The sequence below is a fragment of the Crinia signifera genome, chromosome 3 (assembly GCF_055691185.1).
Source record: "Crinia signifera chromosome 3, ASM5569118v1, whole genome shotgun sequence".
In the NCBI taxonomy this organism is placed as follows: Eukaryota; Metazoa; Chordata; class Amphibia; order Anura; family Myobatrachidae; genus Crinia; species Crinia signifera.
Window position 1 is genome coordinate 43,647,815 of NC_139219.1, and position 12,309 is coordinate 43,660,123.

Genomic DNA, 12,309 nt, shown 5'->3' on the forward strand with positions numbered 1-12,309 from the left:
CCTCCCTCTCCTTCAAACCTAACATTCAGCACCTTTCACAGTAGTGACGTTTCCATTTCAAAAATATTTCCAGGGTCAAACCCTTTCTAAAGCGTTAGGGAATGCAAGTGTGTGCTGTATTTCTCAGCTGCTACTACAGTGAAAGAATGCCACCCTCCACAATAAAACAAATAGAACAAGAAAACTGTGTGACGCTTAATAATACTTGTGAAGCAATGACTGTAGGAAAACCCACAATTTATTTCAATAAAAATATTAATCAAAATACAATAAAAAATAAATAAAATAAACAGGTACAAACATACATGAAATCAGCATGATTAACCTCTGGGGAGTATCAGTTTAAAAATATGATATGCGCTTCAATGGTGTTCCAAATATGGGTTGTGTCATGTAAATACCAAAATGGGATCTTCTTGAGCATATATACTGTATATGAAGTAAACTGGAGGGATTTTTTGTAATATGCAATATATATCAATATGCCTGTGAATAATTCAAGTCTCTGGTGGTTGTACGCCTGGAGCCCGTTCACTACCGCAATGAGAGCAGGCTGGGAGGTGTTGGCAAACTGGCAGTTATAATGAGACATGGACCCCCCCCAATAGTAGAGTAATTATAGGAATCTTCTGTACAACTCATGCAAAACATTTTTTTTTTAAATATTTGTTTATTGATTCAACAAGAGTTACAGTACAAAAGCATAAAGATAAGCATTTTTGCCTTACATGTACAGACAAGAGTAAATAGCAAAGGAGTGACACAGTTATCATACACACATTTAACAGTCCAACCAGGTATTTATCCTTAGGTGTTACCTTAAGGCGTGCCTCATATGCCACGGAGGGTTAGGGTCATGTGTATACATTAGTGTTAAAAGGGTGGGTGGCCCAATTGGAGGTTAGTCATATTGTACCAGGTTGTTAAGTGTACCATTTGTCTGATTCTGTCTCGCTCTATGGGTGTTAGGGTAGGGAGGTATGGCAGCCATGTTTCGAAGAATTTAGGTGCTCTTGACTCAACATCTAGAAGACATTCAATCCAGTCCATCTGAAATAAGAATTTTAGCTTTGATAGCATGAGTTGGTAGGGAATTCTCTCCGTTTGAATCCATTGTGATAGGATGGTTTTTTTGCTAGCTGCTGCTATTTTGGCTAATAGTCGTTTTGGTGGGTGGGCCCTTCTGGGGGTGTGGTCAGGCGGGAGTATGTTCCATAGCGCCCATGAGGCTGAGACCTTAAATGGTATGGAAAGTGTGTGAGTGATATATCTTTCGGTCTCCAGCCAAAAGTCTTGAACTATGGTGCATGTCCACAAACAGTGGTATATATCTGCCTCCGGTTCTGAGCATTTGAAGCAGTGTGTGTTGTCTGAGACCCCTGTTAGGTATCTGAGTTTAGGTGTATAGTATGCCCTGTGCAAGATCTTCAGTTGCATTTCCATAAATGTGGTCGAGAGGAGTTGTTTGTTCAGGGATACGGATGACTTGATTATGGTTTCTAATGGAATATCAGGAAAAACCTCCCTCCACCTACCCATCCCCGCAGTGACTTTGGAAAGGTCCAGATTTGTGCGGGTATGGCGATATAGCAATGAGGTGGGGGTTCGACTACCTTTTCGATGTATGATCATGACGTCCAAGGACCTATCTGAGTTGTTTGTGGTTAGCTTAGGTAGTGTTTTTAATATGTAACTTCTTGCTTGGAAGTATGCAAACATAGGTATGTGGAGTTGCGAGAATCCTTCTCTCAGTCGGGTTAAAGTGAGAGGTGTCTTGTGGTCTTCTTCTAAGAATTGGTGAATGGACCTGAGGCCTTTAGAGTGCCATAGGAGAAAGATGGGATCTGGTCTCCCCCCCTGAAATTCTGGGTTATGTATCAGCGGTTGGTGCGGTGAGGTATTCGACGGTAAGTGTAGTTTTTTCCTTATGGCTCGCCAGGCTAGACAAGGTGATTGTATGAGGGGGTTGGTCTTGAGAGGTTCTGGGAGTTGGGAGCAGGGTGTGTGTAGTAGGGCATCTAGGGTGCGATCTTGGAGGAATGACTGGTCTATAGAGTTATAAGTGTAGTTGTCTACCCAGGGCCGGTGCTAGGGTGTCCGGCGCCCTCCTGCAAACCATACATTTTGCGCCCTTTCACATTGCCATTGCAACAAGCTGCAGCCCGGTTGTGGGAGTGTATGCAACATGCGATCCTATGGAGGATCTCTGGTGCATGTACATGTATGCATACACCATCTCAGTGCTGTGTCCGCAAAATGTTGCAGGCACTAAAGGTGCCCATACACGCTGCGAGAATCGCATACGTTGTGGGCTCGATCGCATCGCACGGCATGCATGCAATGTGTGTGTGATGCGATCCAAAAGCAGTACAAAAAGTATGTGCAGCATACTGTGACTGAGAGGGAAAGGAGGGGAGAGTAGAAGGAGATGGAAGAAGAGGGGAGGAGATAGAGGGGGCGGAGTGTTGAGGACTGGCAGTGGCACTGGCACAGCACACTGAGAAAAGGAAAGGAAGGGGAGGTGGCACTGCTGCCTGTTCATCATTTGCTTGACAGCTGACAGGCGCAGGGAGCAATGGGTCAGGGGCGGATCCAGACATGAAATGTCATCCAGGCATTCAGAGACAGTGCTACATGCCTCAGCGCAAGTGTCCGTGAGGAAGAGGGAGCAGGTCGCAGGAGGAGGACAGTGTGTGTGCGGTGCAGGGAGCTGCTCAGCCTCTCCATACTGCCGCCCGCAGTGCAGGGAGCAGCTCTTTATTCTTCTGCCCGCCTGCTGTCAGACAGGTGCTGCGGGCAGTGTGCAGGAGGCAGTGACAGTGAGGGCTGAGGCAGCTTTAGCAGAGCAGGGAGGGAGACAGCGCCTTTTCAGCATGGCGCCTCCCTGCTTTGCAGGAGCTGCTGAGTGGGTAGCGCCGGCCCTGTGTCTACCCCACCCAACCAATCCAAGACATAGCGTAGATTAGAAGCTAGAGCATATTCCTGTACATTGGAGAGGTTAATACCCCCACTTAATGTTGGTTGTTGAAGTTTCATTAGAGATATGCGGGGTCGTTTTCCTGCCCAGATGAATTTCGTTATTGCTCTGTTTATGGTTAGGATGTCTTGTTTTCGGGGGAGGAAGGGGAGCATTTGTATTACATACAACAGTCTGGGAAAGGAGACCATTCTAAAGAGGTTTGAGCGCCCTATGTAGGATAGTGGTAAGTGTTTCCACTTGGTGAAGTCATTTTGCATTTGGGTTATACAGCGAGTATAGTTTAATTCATAGAGGTTCGCTACATCTCTAGAAATCTGTAGTCCCAAGTATTTGAGTTGTCCCTGGTTCCATCTGAAGGGGAACGAGGTGCCCCAATCAAGTTGGGCCTCGGGGTATAGTGCTAGGGCTTCAGTTTTTTGACAGTTTATCAAAAAGCCTGAGATGTCATGGAAAGTGGCGAGCATGTCCAACAAACCGGGGAGGGCCTTCTTGGGGTTGCTTACATACAATAAGAGGTCATCAGCAAATGCTGACACCTTCACCTCCGAGTCTCCCAAGGGTATCCCCAGCCAAGATGTCTCGTGATAGAATGTGCGAATTAGGGGGTCTAAGGCTAAGTTAAACAGAAGCGGGGATAGGGGGCACCCTTGTCTTGTTCCCCTATACAGCTTGAAGTGGGGGGAGTTTAAACCATTTATTGTTAGATGAGCCGTTGGGGAGGAGTAAAGCATGTCAAAGATGTTGATGAAGTCAGGACCAAACTGTTGACATTGAAAGATCTGCTTAAGGTAATTCCAGGAGACCCGATCAAATGCCTTGTCGGCATCGCAGCTAATTATAATGGCCTCTCGGTTATTCAGGTGTTTGAATTTGAGCATTGCGGCTATGAGAGTGCGAATGTTGTGGACTGACGTACGACCTCTAATAAACCCGTTTTGGGCACGGTGTAGTATTCTGTGTAAGATTGGTTGTAATCTCTGAGCTATGATTGCGGTGAAGATTTTTAGGTCTACGTTTAGGAGGGAGATGGGGCGGTAAGATTGTACTAGGGTGGCGTCTTTGCCAGGTTTCGGGAATACCACAATTCTAGCCGCGGTGAAGTCTAGAGGGGGTGGTGCGCCTCTTAGGATAGTGTTGTATAGGTTAAGTAGGTGCGGTAGCAGTTTGTCTCTCAGCATCTGATAATATTCGGAGCTAAACCCGTCCGGGCCTGGGGACTTGCCTTTCTTGAGTGTTTTAATAGTAAGCAGGAGTTCTTGGTCAGTGATCGGGGCTGTGAGGGATTCCCTTTCCTCTGTAGTGATGGTCGGGAGTTGTGCCATCTTTAGGAATTGTTCAGTTTCTTGTGGTCTGTCTGGTGTTTCTCTATATAGTTGTGTGTAGTAGTTCTGGAAAGCTGTGGAGATGTCTTTAGTTCCCGATATCAGGGATCCGTTTGGTGAGGCTATTTGCAGTATATGCAGAGGGGAATATTGTGAACGAATGAGGTTAGCTAAAAGCCTGCCTGTTTTGTTGGAGCTCCTAAAATATTTATTGCGGGTACGGTCATATGAAAATTGAGCTCTCTCTGTACATAACGTATCATATGCATGTTTTGCTTCGCTATATTGTTTACGCGTGTCAGCTGTGTCCGAGAGAAGCATGCTGTTGTAAGCTATAGCTAGGTTCCCACTATGCTCGGCTATGGTTGCGTTGAGTTTTTTACGTCTTCTAGCTATGTATTCTATCAGTTGGCCTCTGATTACCGGTTTAGAAGCTGCCCAGAATAGTTGGATGTCTTCCAGATGCTGACTGTTATCTGAGGCATATGTGGAGAGGGCGTGTTCTAGGTGTAGTTTGAAGTCTGTTGATTGAGCTAGGTAGGAGGGAAATCGCCAGTTATATGATGTGGTAAGTGGATCCTGTAGTTTGATGGTGAACCAGATTGGGGCGTGGGCTGATAAGTCTATGAGGTCAATTCCTGTATCTACTACCCTTTGATATAGTGTGTTAGAAACTAGCCATGAATCTATGCGGGACCAGGTGTTGTGTGGGTGTGAATAGAATGTATATTCCCTAGCAGTGGGGTGTTGGCATCTCCAGGGGTCACATAGCTGCAAAGAGTCGGTAAGGAGCGTGATGGGGGAGGTTTGGGTCCTATCTGGTGCTACAGATCTCCTACCCGATCTGTCCAAACCTTTTGAGAGTACATTGTTAAAGTCTCCGCCAAGTATCAGCTCTCCTTCTCTCCAGTTCAATAGTTTGGTGTAAAGTGAGGTAAAGAAGGGAGCATTTGGGGTCTGGGGGGCATATATAGTAGCTAACGTGTATGAGGAGTTACAAATTTCCAGCTTAATGAATAGGAAATGGCCCTCCGGGTCCGCCCACGTGTCTTTAATAGTATAGGGTAAGTGTTTGCGGAACAGGATCAGCACTCCCCTACGTTTAGCTGTGAAGGATGCAGCTTGGAACTCATTGATCCATGTATCTCTAAGTGTATTGGGGTCTTTAATGTCCCAGTGTGTCTCCTGGAGGAAGGCCACATCGGGGTGCAGACGCTTTAGTCTGCTCACCACCTTGCGTCGTTTGATCGGCGAATTTAAGCCCTCTACGTTCCAGGAGACAAACTTCAACTGCTTTTGTGTCCTGGTTGTGCTATTAGTATATTGCTGTGTCATTATCCTATACCTGCCCTAGGATGTAACCAATTAGCTATAGCGCTCTGAGATCCCCTGTCTGTCCCAGCGAGCAGACCATGGGGTGTGGTTATAGGCCTAGGGCCCCTGTCTGTACTTGGCGATACCTTTCTAGTACTGTTAACAACATTAACTGTAATAAAGAAGAACATAACATTTTGTAAATAGTTTTTGTACCAAAAACATGGTCGTTGGGGCCAGCACGTGTATGTAGTGGCGTGTAGGTGTCTCGTGACCGGAACGACACCCGCTGACCCCAAGCACCAGCCATCCATAGAACATGTAACACTGCCATTGGTTGCTGGCATTGACTTCGTTTCCCAGCCCCCAGTCCGCCCCCCCGGGAGGGCCTCCGGGGGGTCATTTTGCAGGTGTGAGCTTACGCTGGCCTTTTTTGGCCAAGGGTTTACAATACATGACAGGCTTATCAAATATTTCTGAACCAATGTAATACAATACCAACTAGTAGTCTTCAATCTCCTGGTTGTGAAAGCTTTGGTTTGGATTGGTGTGTTCCCAAACGGGGGTATATTTGTTAGCCCGTCTGGTCTGTGTGAGAGGTAGGCTCGGAGGGAATAGAGTCCAGGAAATTTGCAGCTGTTTGTGGAGAGTCCCAGAGATATGGTTTCCCGTCGTAGATGATTCTTAGTTTAGCTGGGTAGAGTAAGGAGAATCGGAAGTTCATTTCGTGGAGTCTTTTGCATATAGGGGTGAACTCTCTTCGTTTCGACGCCACTAGATAGGAGAAGTCTTGAAAGAGAAGTAATTTGGCATTTTCATAGCGGAGATCAGGGTGTCTTCTATATGCCTCCATCAAGCGGACTTTATCAGCATAGTTTAAGATGCGTAGTATGACCGGTCTGGGTCGGTCGCGGGGTTGTTGGTGTCTGTCTGGACCAACTCTATGTACTCTCTCCACTATAATTGATTCTGTTGGTGAGACACATCCCAGGGTGCGTGGTAGCCACTCTGATACTAATGGCATCAGGGCTGCGTTCTTGACGGACTCTGGAATGCCTATGATTCTGATGTTATTCCGTCTGTTTCTGTTCTCCATGTCTTCCAACCTATCCTGCATTATTGTTATCGTTTTCTCCTGGGATGCCATAGTAGTTTTGACATTGTTTAGCTCATCTTCCAAGTCCGAGACCCTTTGTTCTGCCTCTGACAGGCGCTGGTCTTGTTGAGCTATTTGGGCCAGGGCTGTGTCGATGGATTCTTTGATTGGGGCTAGCTTCTGATCTAGCAATGCTGCTAGAATGGTTGTAATCTCACTTGTAGTCATATCCGTCTTGGGTGGGGAGTGTGGACGCTGTGTGTCTTCGAGTTCTGCAGAGGTCTCTCCACACTGACTCGGTGATGGAGGGATTGTGTTAGGAGGCAGGTCTTTGGACTTTCCTTTTCCCTGCTGTGAGGATTTTTGTCCTCTCTGGGGCTTTGCCATGTATTTGTCCATCTCCAGTACCCTGCCCATCCAGGGAAGGGCGCGGGTGCTGTGGTTTCCTGCTATAAGAGGCTGTAGTATGAGGGTAGGAATGCAAGGGTACCTGTTCTGCGGTGCCAGGGGTCTAGGCGCGCCAGTCAGTGGGTATCAGTCTCTTTGTTAGCGTTAGCGGTTCTTTGGTGGGTGGTGGGGCGCGATGGGGAGAAGGGGGGCCAGGGATCAGCCAGGGCAGCTGGTCTGCGTCTATAGTCTGTCTGTAGTTGCTAGTTTACTCCACCTGAGCCAGTTTTCTGTCAGGTTCCTTTGCATTAGGGTGGTTGGGGCTTGTGCAGCAGTATGTCAGTGCTGGGTAATTCCTCCCCTGCTCTCCCCTCACTCACCACCTCTGGGTCCTGTGGGCTTTGGTATCTGGTTGTGGAGAGGGCGAGAGTCTGCCAGGCACGGTCCAGCCTGTGGCCTGGTCCTCTCGAGCCCTTCCTCTAGTAAGATGGCCGCCGGGGGGGTCTCCTTGCAGGGGGCCTCCTGTAGCCCAGGCAGCGGCGTGTCTCAGCGGCTCCCAGCTCCCGAGGGTCCGGGGCGGCTGGTCTGGTCTCCTTGCAGGTGAGGACTGGAACGGCGCCGTCACCGTCGGCACGTACTGAGCGGGTTTACCGCTCCGGCGCTCTGGAGGGCGGCGACGGACTTCCGGTTTTTACGCGAGTCCCCGGCTGCGTGAGGAGGTGTAGGCCGCAGCCTTCCGGGACGCGGCAGGCGTCCCACGGCTCCAGGGGATGCTCGCTCCTTGTCCCGACCGCTGACCGCTGTGGTGGTACAGGTATTAGGCGGCTTGGCGAGCGGTGTCTGTGCTCCGGGAGTGCTTCTCGCAAGACGCCGTGCAGGAGCTCCTCCAAAGCACGTCTTGCTCCCTCGGTAGCCAAGCCACGCCCTCCTCATGCAAAACATTTTAAACATTTCCGCAAACTAGGTCAGAGTAGTGCTTGAAGATTACATTTTACTCCACCTATAGCAACATTCACAGTATCCTTGGAGACTGTGTGGAACATCTACATCCAAATAGAACTGTGGAAGGACCAATTAGGTTATGAAATTATGAAATTAGGTAATGGAAATGTTTGAAGTAGGATGGTTTGCCCACTCATATTGCACATGATATTCTTAGATGCTGCGGTTAAGCAGCAAAGAGAAAATTGTTTAAAAATGTTGGCAACAATGTTATAAGTCAGTGGTTCCCAAACATTTTTGAATCATGGTGGTGCCCCAGAGCATCAGATAATTTTCATGCCACTCCTAGGCCGAATGTTTATTATTGAGAAATTCAGGAAAAGAATATTACATTAAGTAAATGATCACCTGCCCTTCATACGAAACCCTCAATTCCATGACGGTAATGCCCCACCTCTCTTCACAACTTGGAACAATGAAGGCCTATATAGAGTTGAACAGCTGATGGACTCCCAAACTCACAAACCACTTACTTTTCTAGAAGCCTCCAAAGACTATCCTATAATAACTACTCTTAACTTGAATTTTATCCAAGCCCAATCATACACAGACAAAATTTCTAAACTTATCCCGGAAAGGGATTGGAATAATGATCTCGACAATGTACTTTTAGGCCCCCCCCCCCCCCCTTGCCTAAAAAGCAATCTCTACTTATTAATTTCTCAGAAAGACTATAGATTATTCATCACAACGAACAAGCCTCAACCAATGGCTAGAACAGCTTCCCCTCCTTGACAACGGACACACTGTTAAAAAAAACTTTACAGACTTCAATCACTGTATTCCCAATGGCCAAATTCGCGGAAATGTATTTAAACATTTTTCACAGATCATACATATCTCTCTCACGAGGGTTTCAAATGCACATTTTGGACTCTCCCAAATGTCCCAAGTGCAATCACCCTCAAGCAGACCTATACCATTGCTTTTGGGCTTGCCCGTTGGTTAGGAGGTTCTGGGTAGAGGTCTGAGACTTTGCCAAGGACGATCTGGTAAATTTCACCCCACTCACCCCGGAGTGGGCCATATTTGGCATCCTCCCAGAGGACACTAGAGCCAATAAACCATTAAAAAATGAATGCTGGCAATCTCATCCGCTGCCCGCAAAACGATTCTCCAAGTATGGATCCAAAACTCCCCTCCAGCCAGGGGCGGATTTAGGGATGAGGGCGCTCCTAGGCACAACAATAATGTTTACTAAGTAGGACAGTTTATAGGGGCAGTATCTGCATGTCCTATCCATTTACACTCTATTTAAGATGGAATATAGTACAGTACAGTGGATATTTTGCAGTAATTGGTACATTTTGGGCTGACAGTACTATCACAGGCATCCAAGTGCCGCCCCCAAACATGTGACGCCCCTAGGCACGTGCCTCACGTGCCTAATGGGAAATTCGGCTCTGCCTCCAGCCTTGGTAATGTTCAGAGACAAACTGTTTTTTATTTTTCACATGGACTGGTTGGAGGCCTTCCTCCAAAAGGACTCACGTACTAAACAGTTCTTTGCAACCTGGAACAGCTATATGGAAACCTTACCTATGTCGACTAAACAAACTCTTCATCAGTGTTTCCAAAATACACGCTGGTATGAAGAACAGATGTTACTCAACGACCCTCCACTAGTCCTGAAATAACCTGCTCCCCTTTCTTGCTTGTTACTAAAAAAATTAAGTAAATGGTGTTTTATGTCATCCTTAGGGTCGCTTATGCGGGGGAGAGACAGGATTCGCTTCTGTTTGCCAAAATATGTTATGATTAGCAGCCACAAAACTGGTTTTGTCTGTTACATTCATACATTCATACTGTAAATAATTTGAAATGGTCCTGGCCCACCAACCCAAGGCACCCCTGCAAGTGTCCTGAGGCACACCAGGGTGCCACGGCCCACAGTTTGGGAACCACTGCTGTTAGGGCTTATTTATTAAAATAATGCAACATGTAGTAATATTGATGTATAATCCAAAACAATCAACCGGCCACGTATAAGCTTCTAGCAATCTAGTACAGTCATATGATGACATATGAAATAGGTAGACATGGTTGAGGTCGACAGAGTTGGAAGGTTGACACAAGCATTAGGTCGACAATGGCAAGGTCGACAGTCAAAAGGTGAGTTTTTCAAGTTTGTTTTACCTGAATGTTGACATTGTCGACATGGACACCATCAAAGCGTACATCGCTGCGCTCGCCATGCTGCGGGCATGGTGCCTTGCTGTGCTCGGCACACTATTCTATTCTCCCTCCATGCCCTAGTGGTTAGTAGGGCATGAAATACCTGTCAACTCAAAAAAAAAAAAGTGAAAAACTCATTTCGACCTTTTGGCTGTCGACCTTGCTATTGTCGAACTAATGCCCAACCCTGTCGACATTAGCCATGTCGACCTAAGCCCTGTCAACCTTCAGTAGTGGACCCAATGCATATCGACTTAATATTAGTCGACCCAATGACCGTGTACCCCTCCTCCACTCTTCCTACATTTATTATACATAATCTGCCATCTGCTGTACAGTGTACACTGACCTTTGTGTAGTAGTCAGAAATACATGACACCAATATGACAGTGATCATGAGTTCAGCCAACATCAGAAAACTTTCCATATGTTTATCAAAGCAATATATCTTTACCAGGTGCCTGTGAGTCAGATGCTGTTTAAGTAGCAATGTTACCTAAAGCTTCATGGTCTGGAAAGGTTTTTCAGTTGCACTTGGGTTATATACTTATTACAAACCTATTTCTATAAAGTTCCCATCAACCTGTTGACAGTGAATTTTTCAGTAACATCTATAACTTCACACAAATCCCACTGTGCATATAATTGTTACTTGGTACATACATATTGTGATCTGTCCTGGAGTCTGCTTTGCTCACATTTAAATTCCCTGCCCTGCTTCCTGTTGTACAATGCTGCAAATTGTGCCATTGGGCAGCAGGAGCCAAGATGACGCGTTTCACTGCAAATTGACTCAATAACACAAGGGGCCAAACGTAATAGGGTGAGAGTTTCAGAAAGTGAGAGAGCGGCAATCATTTATGCTTCAAAATCAAACTGGTTATCATAGAACCTCTGGGCCATACCCCCACTTTAAAATGGGGGGCGTGGCCTCACAGGAAGATGTGCATATAGGCCATGCCCCCTTTTTATCAAGCCACGCCCCCTGATTTTGGGCGCACGCCTATGTCCTGATTCAAAGACCCTACAAGTTGGGAGGTAAACATTTCTGAGCAGCACATTATACACATTACAGACACTATAGGGCAGATGTATTAAGCCTGGCGAAGAGATAAACTGGAGATAAATTGGAAAGAGATAACGCACCAGCCAATCAACTCCCAACTGTCATATTTTAAACACAGCTGATTGGCTGGTGCGTTATCTCCTTCTACTTTATCTCCAGTTTATCTCTTCTCCAGGCTTAATACATCTGCCCCATATGTTACATACCAACCTTTTCCCTGATTGCCTCGCTGGAGTGTTTCTGAAGTGACAGCATTGCAGTGTAGGTCAGGGTCTCTCGCACAGTCAGGTGTGGTAGTAAGCTGTCATGCTGCACAAAGTGAACAATAACAGACTATTATGTTACACATTAAATGGACTATACTGTATATTTCCAAATATTCCTATTTAAAAATAGAAAGATGCATGTTTTAGTTAGAGCCATTATGGTTTAATTTTATTGACAATAAGAAAGAAACCTTGATTTAGTCCTGTTAGGATACTTCTTATGTACTTATAGTGTTATATATACCAATATACTGGAGGCACCTATTTCATATGTCACAATCTTAATCTGAGATAGTGGGGGAAATTTAGTAAGATGGGAGTTCTATTTCACATGGGATGTTGCTATGGGCAACCAATCAGATCCTGTCTATTATCTTCTAAAGGGTGCTAAATAAATAAGGAGCTGATTGGTTGCCCATAGCAACATCCCATGTGAAAAAGAGCTGGCATCTTAGTGAATTTCCCCCAGTATGTTACTTGTGATGGATGCAGTTTAATCAGGGCAACACTTATTTCTATATTCATATGAGATTCAAGAAACACAGAGGGCTGATTAAGCCTGAAGGGGCATAAACCACTGAGGGTTCTTCACAGGTTACACAGTGCTGTTGGTCACATGTATGTTAATGAGGATGGGCACAAGGCCTATCAGAGCAGGGGGAGGGTTCTAGACAGGGTAGGAAGGGATCAAGTTATAGTGA

At 46.1% G+C, this 12,309-nt stretch overlaps 1 protein-coding gene across 1 annotated transcript in view; it reads right to left on the reverse strand.

Annotated features, from left to right (window-relative positions):
* Positions 1 to 12,309, reverse strand: part of ABCG5 (ATP binding cassette subfamily G member 5) — a 34,203-nt gene that overhangs the window by 13,490 nt on the left and 8,404 nt on the right. The window contains exon 5 of the mRNA XM_083175709.1: positions 11,553 to 11,651. Coding sequence (XP_083031835.1) covers positions 11,553 to 11,651 — 99 coding nt within the window. The remainder of the gene's footprint in view (positions 1 to 11,552; positions 11,652 to 12,309) is intronic.